The 21220-nt window shown below is 36.7% G+C and overlaps 1 protein-coding gene across 1 annotated transcript in view; it reads left to right on the plus strand.

The window, feature by feature from the left end:
- The window catches only part of LOC144964877 (sodium-dependent glucose transporter 1A-like), a 27596-nt gene extending 11156 nt beyond the window's left edge, over window positions 1-16440 (plus strand). The window contains exons 3-5 of the mRNA XM_078899606.1: window positions 8075-8220; window positions 8701-8843; window positions 11081-16440. Of these exons, the coding sequence (XP_078755732.1) occupies window positions 8075-8220; window positions 8701-8843; window positions 11081-12288 (1497 nt within the window). The 3' untranslated portion in view covers window positions 12289-16440. The remainder of the gene's footprint in view (window positions 1-8074; window positions 8221-8700; window positions 8844-11080) is intronic.
- Window positions 16441-21220: the final 4780 nt, after the last annotated feature.

Raw genomic sequence — 21220 nt, forward strand, 5'->3', positions numbered from 1 at the left:
CAATAGCAATTGCTTGCTATCCTTTGGTATGGACGCCAGTCTATCGCAAAGTATTTCCACCAGATCTAACCGACCCAGCCACCCAATCACTGAATGGGCCTGAATTGGCGCCTCACAGATCCACAACACCTACCAAAGTGGAACTCAACGGACGGGGATAGTGGGACTAGCTAAAAAATCCACGTTGTAGATATATTTGAAGAGAAGCAATACTGAAGGAAATTTTAAAAACCCACCCTCCATTACTCTCCCTTACCCCCCTCCTCCCTAACTTCCTGACCCTGCGGTTTTGCAAGAAATATTTTTTTTTAATTTTGCAAAGTAAATGATGAATTTTGAATAAGAAAATAAGTAAATTTTGCAAAAAAAAATTGCAGGTTTCTAATTATGTTGTATCACACTTAACAACAAACTACACGCAACTCATGTAATAAAATATCCTCCACGGAATTACGCAATTTCAAACTCAAAATTATGGGACAAAAAACGGCAAATAATGTTGCCAGAAATTATGCAGATTTGGAAATAGTTGGGAAAACAAAATTACAATAAAAAATTGCTGTCAATTAAATTGTTATAATAAAGAAAAATCAAAGCTTTCAGGGTTGCCTGGCCCAAACTTCTCCTTCTATCACTTAAAATCATATTGTACAAAGAAAAACTCCTTTCGACAACAGCAGAGCTGATGGTTGAAAACATATATTATACAGTGTAACGGTGTGCACAACCTGTGACGGAAGGCACAGTTTCCTGGCAAGAATCCCCCCCCCCCCAAAAAAAAAAAAAAAAGCTGCAAGTTTAATGCTCGTGTTTGATTGTTCCTAAGGGCAACTCGTCCTAGTTCTTTGGTGTAACGTCGAATTTCATCTTCTGGGACATCCTTCAGTCGTGGCACCCCATAAAGTAGTGCCGCACGGGTTTTGGTTTTCGAGAACAGTAACACCAGGAACATAGCTCAACCAGAAACATTTACCAGGAACCAACACCAGGAACAAGTTCCTGGTCATGTTACTGTTACTGTGTGTGTGTGTGTAGAGAGAGAGAGAGCGCGCGCAAACCAGCCTACGTCCCTCCCTCCAGTCTGAACCTCTCGTCTGTCTGTGGTTGGTACCACAAACACGAGTACGACAGCCGTACCTGTGTTATCTATGCGCCGTACTACTTAGGACATGACTGATACGAAACTCGCTTCGACCGGAACAATCGCTCCAATTTCGACCAGGAACAACGCCACCAGGAACACAATCGCACCAGGAACATGAAAATGTTCCGAATGCCCGCCGTTACCATGAAGCTTATGTTAGTAGTTAGACCAAGGGGAACCACTCCAGTAATCTTCAACGCAAATTTCGCAAAAATTAAAATTAAAAGAATCAAAGAATTTGCCAAAAATTTGCAAAACTTGCAGATTTTGCGGTTGCAATTCAAATCAGAAAATTTTCTCTAATTTTGCAGTCGCAAGCTTTGCAAAAAAAAAAACAAAACCGCGGGGCCAGAACTTTAGAACAGAAGGTAGGTTGGAACAATGCACCGACTAACATCCTCCTTTCCACTAGTGCCGCGCTGAGGACCGGTCCCAAGAAACGGTCCCACGGTTCATTAGCTGGGACCGGAGGACCGGTCCCAAGTACAAACCGTTGGCGGTTCACTTCTTATCTTTCTATTTGAACGGTCCCAGTCTTTACTGTCTTTTCTCGGTCATTTTCTCCGTTCTTTTGCCTAGGTCGTTCGCCTAACCACCCATCCCACTTAATTAATCGCACCAACCCCCTCTTGCAATACGCCCTCGTGTGTGGGGTGGGGTAAGAGGGGCCGCGAGACGCCTTGGACGATTCCATTACTCGGGGTAAATTTCCTAATTTACTACACACTAATGATCGCAATGACAATGATCTATTTTGACATCACCCCTCTTCTCTAATGGGTTATTCTTAAATGAATGTGACTACTATAAGATGTGTGTATGCGTGTGTTTGTGTGTGTGTTTCGAACCTAGCTGGTCCGATTTTTTTCTTTTGGCTATCTGTTGTCACCACCACTCCTATCTATCGCATTGTTGTCATTTGATGATACAATTATGTTTTTATTTCGTTTGGTGTTTTAACTAATCAAATGAGACAAGTTTCACATACTATAGCTTTCTTCAAAAAATAACAATTATAACGTCTGTATTTTTAAAAATCACCATTAGATTATTTAGGGGGCCCGATAGCTCAGTTGATAGAGCACTCTCTTTACACGCAAGGGGCCAGAGATTGATCCCGGGTGCAGTCGAGCTTTTTTTTCTTCTGATCTCTGTCTATTCAGCAGTGAATGGGTAGCTGGGTTTGTTAGATCTGGCGAAAAGTACTTTGGGATAGACAGCGTCCTATCCAAAGATAGAATTTTTTTTATTAAAAAAGAAACAAAAAAAGTGAGCTTTTATATAGCGCAATATCCACTAAATGTGTTCAAAGCGCTTTACAACGGGTCCCTGACTAATAGCAACACGTAACATGTAGAACGAGACATGACGCCTGTTAGGCGATGTTACAATTTTTTTCCGACAGAGACAACAATGTTGTGCGACCAGGTACTCATTTTACACCTGAGTACGGTGATAGGATGTGAGTAAAGAGTCTTTCAAGGACTAAACTAGGCGCCGAGCGAGGCTCGAACCCAGGACCTTCCGATCCGAAAGCGAGTGTCATACCACAAGACCACATAGCCGCACGAAAAGAAAATAAAAGGAATGGAGACAACAACAACCCCCCCCCCCCCCCCCAAAAAAAAAAAAAAAGAAAATAAATAATTTTAAAAAATGAAAACAAACTCTTCCCACTTCCCATACTTTTGGTCCAGCATGTCACAGACACAAAATATTAACAATCCCTTTTCCTTTCACTCCCTAACATTGACCCGACCCGCTCCATCAATCTTCGCAGACACCCACCCACCCACACGCACACACACACACACACACACACACACACACACACAAACACACGCTTAATGGATAGTGTTATAGCACTATTTTCATGTTTTGAGGCAACACGCCTTCTCCGCTCTCACTTACACTTAGCGGTTCTACAGCCATCAACTGCAGGACCGGTTCCTATCGTATGACGGTCCCAAGGACGCCTTGTGAGTGGCCAATGTCGAAAAAGAACCGGTTCATTGACGGTCCCACGATCCTTGTGAATGGCCAATGTCGAAAAAGAACCGGTTCGAACCGGTCCTTGCGGTTCACATTTCCCAGGGACCGTAGAACCGGCGGTCCTAAACATGCTTGGGACCGCTCCGTACTACTTTCAACCCATTCCAAACTCGCCACCATGTCAGACGTCACATAGCGTAGTTTTTCTCAATTGAGTAAACTTGCAACTCACATCCTCGTTGTAATAACTATTAATATTATATATATATATATATATATATATATATATATATATATATATATATATATATATATATATGCATGATTTATATGAATTACATAGGTCGTAGAATGGGGATTTTCAAGTTCCCCGTTGTAGCCGAGCTCTCGTTGCAACCGAGACCGTTGTACACGAACGGTACGGTAGTATCTAAGGCGAATCGTTGGAGCTTCAATAATGCTGTGGCAAAGGAGTTGGCCACACCACAATAAATTATAGAAAGGCGGAGATGTGAGATAAACCTCTCAAAAGACAATTAACAGAGCTCTCGGACACGAGGGAGAACCATTGGAGACATCAGCTTCATATCCTCAAACTCTAAGTAGACGTGACCGATGTCACTTATGCTTGCGGGGTAAAAAGACTGCAAAACGACCGTAAAATGCGTGTCATGCAAAAAGGTTTCGTGCGGTGGACACTTAACAAAGCGGGCGGTGTGCACGATGTGGAAAAATTAGACCCTCAGTGATAAAAACAGTATGTGCTATCGTCAACGTCATACCACCATTATCTTCATCAACAATCAGCATTATACCCCCCCCCCCCCCTTCCCTCATCATCATCATTACGGTAAATTTATATTTTCATGTACCAGCAACTGGGGTGACTTTGTCTCGTGTTCATAATGACAATGCAAAGTCATCCCACGTTGACAATTCTGTGGGCACAATCATTTTCAGGGCTCAGATATTGAAGGAACGAAGTTGACGTCACTCATCTCTTTGTTATTATTTTTAGACGTTAGTGATAAGTTCTCAGTAAATTATATCAAATCAGACTATAATAAATGTTAAAGGTTACAAACAGTTTTGTGTATTGGTATATTTAACCTGGCTGGTGGATGTTGTTGATTATTTTACATAAATGCATTGCATTAATTCCGTAGAACACGGATGTAGTGAAGAGCTGCTGTAGGCAGAAAAAAATGTATTGTTAAAATACCTATGTATCAGTAGTTCGTTATATCAGCCAAACAAGAAGAAAGACGTTGGTTGTCAATACTACGAGTTTGTTAAAAAATATTCGCTACTAGTGTGCTATATAGTACTTATAATTTTTTTCCAAGCCTTAAATTCACATAGGAGCAAACAGGAAAGCATAAAAAAACTTCTCACATTGCAGTTGGTAGGTACTCAATAGCGGTTTCGCATTGGGCTAAATAAGTTACCCCCGATGTACGAATCGATATACGGTTTTTTTTTTAATTCTCTCTTTGGAAAGTGGCGGCATAAAGTATCCCCATTTAGAAAAAGAGGGACATGTTGCGAAATCGCCAATCGTCACTATGTTATGCAATTTTTTTGTAACCATTTGAGCAGAAACCTTTGTAAAAGTGAATTTTTGAAGATTAATGAAAATTTCAGAGAAAAATTCGAATTATAAGTTTTCTTAAAGGCATTTTTTTAAAAAGGCCTGGGCAGTGATGCCAAAACTCCGGTTTCACCGGAAAAAACTCCGGTCTGGAGCAAAAAATTCCGGGCTCCGGGCAACTTCCGTCAAATTTCGGTGAGGTCAATTTGTTCCAAGGATACCCCCCCCCCCCCTTCCAACCACCACATCATCATCATTGCCACTAGTATTACAACCATCATCACTACCACTACTAGTGCAACCACCACCACATCATCATCACTACCACTACTACTTCAACCACCACCACCATATCATCATCCGCACCACATATACTGCAACCACCACCACCACATCATCATCATTACTACCACTACCACAACTACCATCACCATTACAACCACCACCACCACCACATCATCATCACTACTACAACCACCACCACCACGTCATCATCACTACCACTACTACTACAACCACGATACCACATTATCACTACCACTACTACAACACCAACACCGCCACATCATCATCACTACCACTACTACTACAACCACCACCACCACATCATCATCACTACCACCACTACTACAACCCCACCACAACCACATCGTCATCGCTACTACTGCAACCACCACCACCACATCATCGTCACTGCAACTACCACAACTACTACAACCACCACCACCACATCATCATAACCACTATTACTACTACAACCACCACCACTACCATAACCACCACCACTACCACATCATCATTACCACTACTACTACTACAACCACCACCACCACTACCACATCATCATCACCACCACTACTACTACAACCACCAGCATCACATCATCACTACCACTACTACTACAACCATCACCACCACCACCACTACATCGTCATTACCACTCACTACTACTAAAACTACCACCACCACATCATCATTACCACTACTACTACAACCACCACCACCACATCATCACTACCACCACAACCACCTCCACCACATCATCATTACCACTACTACTACAATCACCACCACCACCACATTATCACTACCACTACTACTGCAACCATCACTACCACATCATCATCACTGCAACTACCACTACTACTACAACCACCACTACCACATCATCATCACTACCACAACTACTACAACCACCACCACCACCACCACATCATCATTACCACTACTACTACAACCACCACTACCACATCATCATCACTACCACTACTACAACCACCACCACCACCACATCATCACTACCACAACTACTACAACCACCTCTACCACCACATCATCATTACCACTACTACTACTACAACCACCACCACCACCACGACCACATCATCATCACTACCACTAATACTACAATCACCAGCATCACATCATCACTACCACTACTACTACAACCATCACCACCACCACTACGTCGTCATTACCACTCACTACTACTACAACCACCTCCACCACATCATCATTACCACTAAGTAGAAAACGGTAAGGGCTGCCTGAAGCCGGTGATCGTAAAATACTAACGAAAGAGTGAAAATGGAAAGGCTTCGTATGGGAACAAAACAGACAATGGACGTTTCGGGTACAAACCCTTCGTCAGCAAAACAATACACAAATAAACGTGGAAAACAAATAAAATATAATGAAAAATAACTTGTATCGTCTGTACTCAATGGTGGTTGCAGTATGAATGAAGTGTTAGCGTGGCGTGGGTAGAGGATAGGGTGCCCCAGGGGGGGTGATCTAATTGATAAGCAAAGGTCAGCGTCAGGGAACAGAACTTTCCAGACTATAATGGAAGATAAAAGACATATTGGTAGTAGTAGTAGTAGTAGTAGTAGTAGTAGTAGTAGTACAACTACTACTACTACTACTACTACTACTACTACTACTACTACTACTACTACTACTACTACTACTACTACTACTACTACTACCAATATGTCTTTTATCTTCCATTATAGTCTGGAAAGTTCTGTTCCCTGACGCTGACCTTTGCTTATCAATTAGATCACCCCCCCCCCCCCCCCCCTGGGGCACCCTATCCTCTACCCACGCCACGCTAACACTTCATTCATACTGCAACCACCATTGAGTACAGACGATACAAGTTATTTTTCATTATATTTTATTTGTTTTCCACGTTTATTTGTGTATTGTTTTGCTGACGAAGGGTTTGTACCCGAAACGTCCATTGTCTGTTTTGTTCCCATACGAAGCCTTTCCATTTTCACTCTTTCGTTAGTATCATTACCACTACTACTGCAACCACCACCACCACATCATCACTGCAACTACTACTACTACAACCACTACTACCACATCATCATCACTACCACAACTACTACAACCACTACCACATCATCATTACCACTACTACTACAACCACCATCACCACATCATCATCACTACCTCTAATACTACTACAACCACCATCACATCATCATCATCACTACCACTACTACTACAACCATCACTACCACATCATCATCACTACCATTTTGTACTGCAACTACCATCATCACCACATCATCATCACGGCCACTACTACTACAACCACCACCACCATTATCACATCTTCATCATCACTACCACTATTACTACAACCACTAACACCACATCATCCTCACTACCACCAGTACTACAATCTCTACCATTAGGTTTTGGCGCTGTACTTCATTTAAAATAAGGAAACTTTGGGATTATATTTGGCAATGTGTATATGTATTATAATATAATTTTAATCAGTTATCTATTTAGAACTATACAATATGTAAACACAATGCCAAATACCATTCGAGTTCCTTTTTCTTGTGTGTGGAAATTCGTCTTTCGGCATTGAAATTCCTATGAGTGTTGTCTGACACTCCTTTGAGCCGAATTTAAAGTTGACATCTCTGCCTGGGTAACAAAGTTACCCCCGACGAACGAATAGAGTTGAGTATAAAGGTTACTAGAAAAATCTTTTTTTTGTTTTGTTTTTTTTTGGGGGGGGGGGGGGGGGGTTTGAATGTGTGACCTCCATATCCAAAGGCAAGTGACTTACAACAATAATAATACCATATTAGTTCAACACCATTAAATGGGAGCAACTAGAATTTAGAATGTTATAAGACTGGACCTATCTTTTGTTATTGGTATCTTGTAATGTTATTTTATTTACCTATTTTGTAATTAGTTTCTTAATACTTGCTGTGAAAAGAGTTCTGAAGTATTTTTTTTTTCTTTTCTTTTTTCGATTCATCATTTGAAAATAAATGTTTAATTACGCGTTTCTCTCTATTTATTCTCAAAAGGGTATGCAAGCATCCCAAAAAGGTCCCGCCTTTCTTGATCTCCAGTCCATCTCAGGCACTGATGTAGAGAAGGCCTCCTCCTATTTCACTTTTAATAGCTTTGGTTACATGGTTGGAGCTCTATTGGCTGGTTTTCTCTACGATAAGTAAGCTGAATAATGACAAGATACAGGTTTTATAAGAGATTTTAGCCTTAAAATGTTTCCAAAATCTATTTTATTACCACTACTCCATCATCATTACAATCACCAATGTCGAACCCACAGAAACGATTATCAGACAGTTCAATTCCTGTATTTTAAATATACAGGGGGTGGTTTTTCTTTCTGTAAATTTTTGAAGTTCTGGAAATTACGAATTTGATTAATGTTTCCAAGAAATCGTCATGTTTGTCCCCATCATCACAGAAATGAGTGTTTGTGAGATACAAATCAGGTGTTTTATTATTGTTATATTATTATTTATTTTTTGGGTAATGTTAATCATAGTGCAATCGCTATAAAGACTAACATTTTAGCATACTAAAAATGCATTAACTTTTTTTTTTAATAGAAAAAGGTATAAACGAACAAAAGAAGACAACTTTTATCTGGCATGTAATTCATTCACCCCTGGATTCTCTACAGATTAGGTCACAAGGTGGTACTGATATGCATCCCCCTGACTCTAGCATCCATCTTTATTGGCTTAACCCCCTTGTGTACCTCATACATTACCATGTTGCTGGCACACATGGCATCAGCATCACAGTGCTCCATCTCAGAAACTGGTAAGATTTTTTGTTGATTGTTGAGGTAGTGGTAGATCTGATTATGATTAAATGGTGTCCTTATTATTATTGATGAAATAGATTTATGAGTGATGGAAGTGCTTTCTTTCTCTTTAAAAAAAAGTACACCAGCAGGTAGTTTTGGATCTGCCATTTTTTCTTTTCCCCCTCTGAACCCCATGTCATTGTCATCCCGCAGTCATCCTTAGTATGTGACTGTTGGTGAGTAGGATAATGGTGATGCAATTTAATTAACGGTTTGAGCGTTACTAAGCGTTAACCGATCAGAATATTTCCATTCAGCATACCCCTCCCCTTGACTGTTTATTTCCTGTTAATGAAAAGGCTTTGTAAATATTCCTTTATTCCATAGCTACCTTTAGTACATGCCAAATAGAAAAATTGGTCAGGCCCATAATTAATTAGCAGTTACCACAATAATTTGACACATTAATCAAGGACCTTACTCTTATTCATTTTTTTTCAATTCCCTATGTTAAAATTGTGAGTGATGCTCCGAATCTGTGGGGCTGATTGCTTCAGATGAAAGGCAAATGTTTAATTTGTCTATGACTTGTCAGTTCACTGTTACGGGTCGATGACAGAGACACAAAATACTGTTCCAAAATTATTTATTATGAGTAAACATAGAACCATTGAAATGTTCATTTGACTAGAATTGATAAAGCATAAGATACCTGACGTAATTTTCAAAGGTGTAAGCACTGTATGTTGATTAAATAATCCAGGACTCCGACTATAAGATATTAATAAAAATGCATCCATGTTAATAGCTTGCCATGCATAGCAACAAAAGAGGTCAGGGAGGAACCATCAATTTTGGGTCCTTTTAAAAAAATATGATTTCATGGTGGTGGCTTTTTTGATATAACAGTTCTACAGCTGTTACCTCGATTGATACTATAATAATTCTTCCACCTTAGGAAATCATCAGAAGCGAAATTTCAATGTTATTCAGTGAAAGTTGTCTGTGAGGTATCAAGCATGTATTGTGATGGTAAAATATAAATATAGTTTAGTACAAAAGCTACAAGTGATTTATGTGCCATAAATATCACTTGATCAGATGATTAAATGTTAAAAGTTCTTGTGGCAAGTAGAAAAACTGTTGTTTTTGAATATGTCGGGTACATCATATGGAAGTTTCAATTTGATTAGCTGGTCATGTGATAATTTGACTATTGATTTGTCACTGTCAATGGTCCGGTTCCATTTTCGTTGAATCTAAATAGACCCCACTGATTACACTATCATTTTATTTTGTCAAAGAAATAACAATTACCTTTGTTCATATGAGCCATGAGTCCAGTGGATTCTGAAAATATCCTGACTTTTGTACCTTTATTATGATGTACGAAAATAGCTAACACTCTTATGGAGTAGACTTTTTAATCCAGCATTTTTAGATTACCTTACCTTACCTAGTCACAAGAAGGCCTTGAACTGCTGTTTCCATTATGCCCTGCTAATTGCCTAGCCCCAAGTCCTCCAACCTGCAACATTTCTTTCTCTCTCTCTATAGTACGCTTTTAGTATTAGAGTTTTGGGTCTGTCACATTTTCTTCTCCCCCCTCCACTGGAGCCCATGTCATTGCCATCAAGCACTCATTCTTGGTATGTGGCTAATGGATTTCCATATCTTGCTTTGGACTTCCTAATTTATTGTCCTCATTCCTGCTCTTTACAATACATTTTTGTTGCGGTGCCGTCATCTTGTATTCTATATCCGTCTCAGGCATCTAGACAGGAATACATCTAATTTTTGGTTGTCTTCTTTAATCATTTTCCACATTTCTTATACATTTTTTAGACTGATTGCAAACAGTCGCATGTGGTAGGTTTTATTCTAGAAAGTGAGGGGAAAACGTCAAAACTTCAATGAATCAAAATGAAATGTTATGGGTCATGTGTAAGGCAATTGGGCTGCATATAGATAGTATGCGTTTGGCTAAGAAACTCACAACATTGCCATCCGGAAGTATAACGGATCAACACACAAAATTATGTGTGACCATGAACTTTTATGGTCTGGTTTATACAGTTTAGTGAGAATCACTCATAAGCATGGATGGCAAAAAAACAATAAGAAAGACCAGAGTGACGTCAACTTCATTCTAACTATATCATTATGTTTAAGATATTATAATATATGAACTTGTATTTAACAATTGAAATGAGCATTATATGAATTAATTATCTTTGATTTTTTATTTCAGCAATTACAGCTGAACAGTTTCACATGTGGGGAGGCAAAAGTGATTCAGCATTTCAATTCCTCAGTTTTACTTATTCTCTTGGGGGAGTTTTTGGTCCTTTATACACAGAACCTTTTTTGGCTCCAAAATGGAATGAGACGGATCAGTCTGAAGGCCATGAACAAGATCACCAAAGAAATAATATCAGTGAATTTATATATAGTGCGATAAATTCTTCTTTATCATCCATACTTAATAACCAGACTGTTTACAATGTTGGTTTAGAAGCTGTTTACAATGTTGGTTTAGAAGGTATTCAAACAAATTTTAGTTCAAATTCTGATGAAGCACCAAAATCACAACTTTTTTATGCTTACTTGATTACAGGATTGTTCGGCATTATATTTTCAATCCCATTCTATATATATTGTTTCAGAGATTGCTCCATAACTACACGTGAGAAAAAAGAAAGTGAAAAACCTGCAGAAATTGAGCCAGAGAGACTCTCTCTCAAAGCTTATGTGATTTTAACAGCTATAGGTTGTTTTTTTCTTTTCATGTACACAATGATTGAAGATTCATTTAATATGTTTTTGTCCATGTTTGTAGTATCTCATCTATCATGGACTAAAGAAAATGGGGCATTGATAAGTTCAATGTATTGGGGGATTGGAACGGCCTCTAAACTGATATCAGTTCCTGTTGTGAGACGAGTGGATGTTGGTATTTTACTTTTAATCAGTTGTGTTGGTATGGTTATTTCAATGACAGCTTTTGTTATCTCTAGTCATTATCATATACATCCACTGATTTGGGTATCTAGCTCTATATTTGCCATGAGTCAATCACCATTATTTGGGGGTAGTTTTTCTTGGATTGACACTCATATTCTTAGGCTTGATGGAAAAGCTACTAGTGCTACAATGATATCCGCATCAAGCGGTGCTATGGTTGGTCCCTTTATATTAGGAATAACAATGGAAAATATTTCTTTAATGGTATTTCCATACATAGAATTGATAAACACTGTTATAACATTGTTCTATTTCATTTTCTTGTTTTTCTTTTTGAAGCCATACGTGACACTAAAGTACGGTCCAGTCAGACCTAAATGCTCAATATCTACCAAAGTCAAAAATGAAACAGAGCTTGATGAACAGGAAAGAATGGTGTCTGAAAATGGTAAAGGAGATGATTTTGCTAACAGAGAAATTAATGGCACAATTTGAATGTTAGTCTCTTTGGATTCCCGTGTGCCTTGTGGGATTGATGCAAAGTTAATCCTCATTGGGCTGCAAATTTCTTTAAAATTACAGTAAAATAGCGATTTTTACCCAGGATTTGCCTGAGATTTTTTTAGGTTTTTAAATTTAATAAATCCTGACAGAATTTCTAAACTTGTTTTTCCTTTGATATTTTTAAAAAGATGATTTTGTTATGCTTACACATGTAATATGTGTGCCGGCACAAGAAAATCAGTTGCAAGTTGTAAATCACATTTTTATCGTCCTACGCATTTTCTACTTTTTGGGGTATACTAACTTTGGTTCGCCATATCTCAGCTTCTATTCGAGGTAATTACTTCAAATAAAATGTAAAATACCCTGGAATGTCTGTAGATGTAGCAAATCTATAAACCTCACAAACTAAAAATGATTTCTTTTGCCTGATTTCTTTGCGCAGTCAAACATGTGACTTAGTGATAGTCTGTAATTGTTATTTATAGCATATTTCTATAGGTTTGGTGAAAGGACAGGCAGTCCTTGAATTATTTATGTGAACTAGATTAGACTAATAATAGTTTTTTATCATGTTGACTTCCTGGGAAAAAATCTGATTTTAAAAATCAAAATCCTGATGTTTTCAATTCTTTTTTACTGGCATTATTGGTTGTCAGATCTGAAATAGTTGTTTGAAAAGAAAAAGTGAAGAAAATGGTACTATTTAGTAGCACGGTGTTTGGGAACAAAAAAAAGATGAAATCTTATGTTAGTTTAGATGAGAGGAGGGGTTCTCTGGTATCAAGTATTTGAGCAATATTTATGTCTTTAAAATACCCTAGAGACTCTGGAAAGCTCAAATTATTTTTTTAATTGAACAGTAATGATTATAACTGCTTAACCCCGCATTTAATAAAATACCCCAAAAAAACATAACAGTGGAACTTTTCGAGTTTAAATCCTTCTTCAGCCAACAATAAAAACAATTGAAAGAGTATTTTTTAAATGTAAAATCCAGATGAATGTGAGATAAAATAAGCGATGGCAGAAAATAAACATAATCTGGCGCCTAAAAAAAGTGTGTTGTAGAATAAAGAATTAAACATACTGCCCTAATAGCCCCTTTTCCATATTTTCTATTACTTGTGATAAGTTATTCATTGATAAAGTTGGCACTGTGAGGAATAGTTGTTTGAAATCATGATTGTTTGATTGATGGCCCTACTTATTTTCTTTATGAGATGGATGTTCAAAATTTGTCAATTTATGCTTTTTCTCATGTTATCTTTGTCCATATATTATTTCAAATGAATCACTATGAATTCATCATAATTCTCTCTGTGATTTCACAGTTCTACACGGTTTGAGGCTGTTATATATATTCTTTTTTTTTGGCTATATGATTTTTACAATCCAAAGCTTCTAGTAGTTCAGTATTCTCTCTGACCAGTGACGCTAACACTCAGGCTAACTAGGCTGGTTGATATGTGTGAACAAGAAGTAAGAGTATTAAGCTATTTTTTTATGAGAGACGTATTTTTAAATTTTGCTTTTGTTTTGTTCTTTGTCATTACAAAGTATGATATGAAATATGCTATATTTATATATTGTTGCATTTTGTTCATGTGCAATTATTGATATGTATTTTTTATTTGTGAACGAAATAGTTTCATTTTGAGGCAATAACCTGGGTGGGGTTCCTGACCTCCCATTGTGGGCAGGGAGGTACATACTTTGTCTTCTATCCCCCTATGTCTGTTTTCCAACATGCTTTCTGTCTTTGTCTTGAATGAGATTACTTGGTTTTGTCCTGGCTCTGGCCGATACCCTGGCTGGGAGGGAAACAGTCAAATGTATAGTTAGTTTTGGGAGATGATATTTTTTTTTTATTTGTAAATCATCTCTCTGTTATGTACTGTATCATGTATTATATATATTTTATTTGTAAACATTTGGGTGTATTCCTCTTAGTGGGGACCTGTGCCTGTGTCTGGATGAGACTTTTAGGTGATCTCAGACTAAGTACTTTGATAGTGTGCTCTTGGAATCTACATCTGTTCCCTATTTGAACCAATTCCCCTTTGTCTTACCTTTTCTCTGGTGCTTTAATTGTAATTCTAGAACTTTTTACTATCCCATTTTCTTCCTTTTTACTGGCGCTGATATGACCTTAATGTGTTCCAAGCACCGTAAAACCCTTAAGAACAAAACAAACAGGCAAACGAGGCAATAACATTTTCTTATCTTAAATTAAGATTATCTTGCTGCCGGATTATATATATTTTTAACCTTTTATCTTATTCTATAATCCCGCCCTTTTAATACTTTTAAGGTGCCTATATGATCTGAGTCTTTTAAGCAACCTTAACTTTCGCATTTATAACTTTTTATAATGTTTTACTGCTTGTATTTATTTGTTTTACTTGCACCCTGTGCTTGATATGGTTACAAGCACATAAATTAAATTCATAAGTTCAACTTGTTTGGGGAAAAATGTTAAACTTAACTCTTGCCTTACCCTTATCTTGAAATAAATAACAATGTGAAATTGAATATAAGTTTCAAGTTAATAAACGAAAACAGATATCTGTTTTCGTTTATTAAATTGAAGCTTACATTCAATATCACATTGTTATTTATTTCTTCGAGCTTCGAGCAGAAACATGTACATTATTCTTTTTATCTTGGTGATTTATTGATCCCATTATACATGACTATTTTCTCCTGGGCTTTTGCATTCACATAATTATCATACTGAGATATCTCAAATATATTGTCGAGATACGCCTCTTACTTTGCAAACAATAGTCGGTATTTCGATATCAGTTTTATCACGTATAGAATTGAAATACCGCTTGATAAGAATGAAATGCAAAACAGTTTTTGGTATGGGACTCAGACTGATATGAAAGCTCCATATCTGAAGTCATTATAGAACTAAAAGTGAATGTGAAATAATTAATGCTATCACTTGCACAGTATATGACTGTTATCAGCAAAATCAACATTGCCCTTGTAAATGTTATCTTTTGAGAGTTATGATGTATATTTTTTGTCATTTTGAAATTAGGAAAGATTTTTAACAAATCTGCTTTTATACAAATTTGATGTACATTTTTATCAATTACTTAATGATTTTATACCTATAATACTTTTAAAAATTGTTTTTATGCCTTTTACTTCTTCATTCCCTTCTTAAACAAAAAATTTAATGAAATAAAGATACTTTTGTTTGTGTGTGTTTTTTTTTTGGTTTTGTGTTTATTATTGCTTTTTTTTCTTTTTTTTTTCCTTTAGTCAATAAATTTTGTCGATGTGTAAATTTAAACTTGATTAATCTATACTTTTGTGAATGGGAGAAATTAAATTTAAATGTCTTAAATGTATTTGTGGGATATGATTCTTTAAGACTATCTTTCTTTTTTTTTTTTTCTTTTTTTTTAACAAACATTTGACTCTATATCTCGGTTAACAACATCGGATTGTCCCCATTTAGTCTAGGGTTTGTTTTTTTCTGCTTGTGTTTCACTGAAAGTCATGGGTAGTGGATAGTCTTAGGCTAGATATTAGGGTAGATTATCATATCATATAAAGAGTTGTTTAGGCCAAGTCTGGGTGGGGTTCCTTACCTCCCATAGTGGGCAGGGAGGCACTTAATGTCTTCTATCTGTTTTCCAACATGCTTTCTATCTTTGTCTTAGAATGAGATTACTTGGTTTTGTCCAGGCCCTGGCCGGATACCCTAGCTGGGAGGGAAACAGTCGAATGTATAGTTATAGTTTTGGGAGATGATATTTTTTTCCTTGTAAATCATCTCTCTGTTATGCATTGTATTATGTTTAGTTTACATATTATATTATAATTATATGATTGATAAACATTTGAGTGTATTCCTCTTAGTTGGGACCTGTGCTTGTGTCTGGATGAGACTTTTAGGTGATCTCAAACTAAGTACTTTGACAGTGTGCTCTTGGAATCTACATCTGTTCCCTATTTGAACCAATTCCCCTTTGTCATACCTTTTCTTTTGTACTTTAATTGTAATTCTAGAACTTTTTACTATCCCATTTTCTTCCTTTTTACTGGCGCTGATATGACCTTAATGTGTTGCAAGCGCCGTAAAGCCCTTAAAAACAAAAACAAAAACAAAAAAAGGAAAAATTAGGAATTAAAAGTAATTCCCACTATAGCATAATAATGATATGTGTACATGAATCTCAAAATGGTTTAATATTAACATATCATACCGTATAACACTGTTACGTGCCAATTTGGATTCTTCATATTCTTACTATCTGGTTATCCCACTGTTGTATCATTTGTCCTTTCCATGTGATCTCGAAGAAAACCAACTGGTTTTGCCTAGGCCTGGCTATAATCGCCCAGGGAGGGGAAAGTCGTTGTTATTGTTGTTGTAGTTATTATTATTATTATTGTTATTATTATTATTATTATTATTATTATTATGGACAGGAGGTCACGCTGTGTCTTCCGTCCATTATATCTGTCTTTGTCTTGGAATGGAATTACTTAGTTTTGTCCTAGCCCTGGCCAGAGTCCTTGGCAGGGAGGGAAGCAGTCAAATGTATAGTTATTGTTTTGTTGGAAGATGATATTTTTTTCCTTGTAAATCATCGCTCTTTTATGTACTGTTACATTTTTTTGTTTTAAATATATAATGGTTTGTAAACATTTGAGTGTATTCCTGTCAGTGGGGACCTGTGCTTTTGTCTGGATGAGGTGATCTCACACTAAGCACACTGATAGTGTGCTCTTGGAATCTACATCTGTTCCCAATTTAAACCATTCCCTTTTGTCTTTCTTTTTCATGTGTGCTTTCAATTGTAAGTTTACAAATCTGGGTGGGGTCCTTTGACCTCCCATGGTGGACAGGAGGTCACACTGTGTCTTCTATCCCTTTATATCTGTTTACCGAGTTGCTTTCTGTCATTGCCTTGGAATGAGATTTCTTGGTTTTGTTCTGGCTTTTGCCGAAGTCCTTTGCTGAGAGGGAAACAATCAAATGTTAATTATTAGTTTTGAGAGATATTTATTTCCCTGTAAATCATCTCTCTGTTATGTATTGTTAGTTATGTATTCTGCTATTCTGTAGACATTTGAGTGTATTCCTCTTTGTGGGATCTTGTGCTGGTGTCTGGATGAGACTTTTAGGTAATCTCAAACTGAGTTCATTGATGGTGTGCTCTTGAATCTACATCTGTTCTTTATTTGAAACATTCCCCTTTATCGTAATTTTTCTCATGTCCTTCTAATTGTAATTCTAGAATCTTATCACTATCTCATTTTCTTCCTTTTTACTGCAGCTGAAATGACCTAAATGTGTCGCAAGCGCCGTAAAACCTTTAAAAACAAATTCATTGTTGTTGTTGTTGCTATTATTATTATTATTATTATTATTATTATTATTATAGAGGGCAGGGAGGTACTTAATGTATCTTATATCCCCTTATATCTATTTTCCAACTTGCTTTCTGTCTTTGTCTTGGAATGAGATTACTTGGTTTTGTCCTGGCCTGGCTGAGAGGGAAACGGTCAAATGTATAGTTAGTTTTGGAAGATGATATTTTTTTCTTTGTAAATCATCTCTCTGTTATGCTTTGTATTATGTTTTGTTTACATGTTATATATAATTTGTAAACATTTGAGCGGGTGGTTGGATGGGAGCATCACCCTTGAATCATATACCTATGATGTTCGCATGGGTGTACGATCCGATAGTGATGTCGTTTCTTCTTCTCTTTACTAGCCTATCCTGCTTCTTTGGTTTGTGATTGTATTTTTGACAGGGGATATTTTTTTCCCTGTAAATCCTCTGCCTGTTTGTTCTTTGTTATTTATAATTTAGCTTATGATATCTTTAGGTTATGCTTTTGATTGACATTTGTACTATTTTCGTTAGATTGCTTGTTTTTTTTGTTTCAGCGGTCTCTCATATAACCTCAATTGTGTTGGAAGAGACATAAAGCAACAAACAAACAAAAAAAAAACATTTGAGTGTGTTCCTCTTAGTGGGGACCTGTGGTCAACGTCAGGATGAGACATTTAGGTGATCTCAAACTAATATGTACTTTGATAGTGTGCTGTTGGAATCTACATCTGTTTCCTATTTGAACCAATTCCCCTTTGTCTTACCTTTTCTTGGGTGTACTTTAATTGTAATTCTATAACTTTTTACTATTCCATATTCTTCCTTTTTCCTGGCGCTGATATGACCTTAATTTGTTGCAAGCGCCGTAAAACCCTTAAAAATAAAAACAAACATATTATTATTATTATTATTATTATTATTATTATTATTATTATTATTATTATTATTATTATTATTATTATTATTATTATTATTATCTTTGTTGTTGTTGTATTGTTATTGATATTATTATCAACATCACTTTTTATCATCTTTTAAATCTTCTTAATTTGATGTTTTATGTGTTACAAAGAGTTTAGATTGATTTTTCGTTTTGCAATTTTTTCATATTTTGTAATGATCTTTTTTTATTGTTTATGGGGTATTTGTGTTATATTCTTTTTTGTTACATTTAATATATTTCTTGTTATTACATAGTTTACCCTGTGTAACTCTAATCCAGCTTGTGATGAACCTTATTATTATTTTTAAACCTATATAATCTTAAACATACTGATATATTTTCTTCCTAATCATCTATATATTATTTACTTAACTAGACCTACTGACGTAAAGGTACACTTGAAAATTCTGGGTGGGGTTCCTGACCTCCCATAGTGGGCAGGGGGGTACATACTGTGTCTTCTATCCCCTTATATCTGTTTTCCAACATGCTTTCTGTCTTTGTCTTGGAATGAGATTACTTGGTTTTGTACTGGCCCTGCTGGGAGGGAAACAGTCAAATGCATAGTTATTGTTTTGGGAGATGATATTTTTTTCCTTGTAAATCATCTCTCTGTTATTTATCATTATATTTATTTTTAATGTATAATGTAAGCATTTGAGTGTATTCCTCTTTGTTGGATTTTGTGCTTTTGTCCGGATGAGACTTATAGGTGATCTCAAACTAAGTACATTGGTGGTATGCTCTTGGAATCTACATCTAATCCCTATTTGTTCCCAGTTCCCCTTTGTCTTAATTTCTCTTGGGTGCTTTAATTGTAATTCTATAACTTTTTATTATCCCATTTTCTTCCTTTTTACTGGCACTGATATAACCTAAATGTGTTGCAAGCGCTGTAAAACCCTTAAAAACAAAACAAAACAAAACAAAACAAAATACGTGAAAATTAAGTCTAGCGAATTTTAATCCAAAAGATTGATTTGGGTGGGGTCTTCTGACCTCCCATGATGAGTGGAGAGGCCACTTTTGCTATGTTTTCTTTCACCATACCTCTGTTTTCCCCATCGATGTTGCTCTCTTTCTTTGTTCTGGATTGAGTTTGTTCAGTGTCACCTGGTCCTTAGCTAAGAGGGAAACAGTCGAATGCAGTTTGATTTTTTTTTCACTTGTAAACCATCGGTGTGTTATGCACTGTTATAGTCTTTGTTTTGAATACTTTGTATGTACTTTGTAAGCATCAAAGTGTACCCCTCATAGCTTTGCTTGTGCCTGGATGGGACTATTAGGTAGGTTCATTGTTGGAATGCTCGTGGATCATCTGTTTTGGTTTTGAACTAGTCCCCTTTGCCTTACTTTTCTTTGGTACTTTTAACTTCAAAACTACAATTTCTTCCCTCCCATAGTGGGCAGGGAGGTACATGCCGTGTCTTCTATCCCCCCTTACCCGTTTTCCAATTGTTTCCTACCGTTGTCTTGGAATGAGATTACTTAGTTTTGTCCTGACCCTGGCCGGAGTTCCTTGGCTGGGAGGTAAACAGTCGAATGTATAGTTATAGTTTTGGGAGATGATATTTTTTCCCTTGTAAATCATCTCTCTGTTATGCATTTCATTATGTTTAGTTTACATATTTTATTATATGATTTGTAAACATTTGAGTGTATTCCTCTTAGTTGGGACCTGTGCTTGTGTCTGGATGAGACTTTGAGGTGATCTCAAACTAAGTACTCTGACTGTGTGCTCTTGGAATCTACATCTGTTCTCTATTTGAACCAATTCCCCTTTGTCTCACCTTTTCTTTTTTGCTTTAATTGTAATTCTAGAACTTTTTACTATCCCATTTTTCCTTTTTACTGGCGCTGATATGACCTTAATGTGTTGCAAGCGCCGTAAAACCCTTAAAAACAAACAAAACAAACAATTTTTTCCCCTGTCATCTTCCTTGCTCAAATGACATAAGTGTTGCTTGTGCCAAAAGACCATCTGGTTGGGGTTCCTGACCTCCCATAAAGGGCAGAGAGGTCACTTACTGTGTCTTCTATAGCCCTATATCCGTTTTCCAACATGCCTTTTGTAAGCAGTTTCCCGGTAAGGGGCAATCATTCTTTTTCCTGCAGTTGCAAGTGGTTGTTGTGCTTTTTTTCACTGGCGTTGCTTACCATATAAATGCAAACATAACGCCAACAGTAACATATGAGTTTGTCAAATAATAAAAAAATAGTCACTATCATGTGGAACATGACAAGAAAGTGCAATCTTTGCCTCACTGAAAAATTGGAAATTCTTTTACAAAGTCGTGGATGAGGTTCCTGACCTCCCGTACTGTGTCTTCTGTCCCCCTATATCTGTTTTCCAACTTGCTTTCTGTCTTTGTCTTGGAATGAGATTAATGGTTTTGTCCTGGTCCTGACCGGATACTCTGGCTGAGAGGGAAACAGTCAAATGAGTAGTTAGTTTTGGGAGATAACCCTAAAGTGTCGCAAGCGCTCTTAAACCTTTGATTTAAAAAAGTCTTCCTCTCGCATTAAGTTCAAGTGTATGTTTCTCACTTGTTACTTGACATATGACGTGACGAAAGTATTTTCAGTTTTCGTCTTTTAAAATTATTTTG

Source organism: Berghia stephanieae, chromosome 2 (genome assembly GCF_034508935.2).
Source record: "Berghia stephanieae isolate SIO BIC M18660-M18661 chromosome 2, UCSD_Bste_1.3, whole genome shotgun sequence".
NCBI lineage: Eukaryota > Metazoa > Mollusca > Gastropoda > Nudibranchia > Aeolidiidae > Berghia > Berghia stephanieae.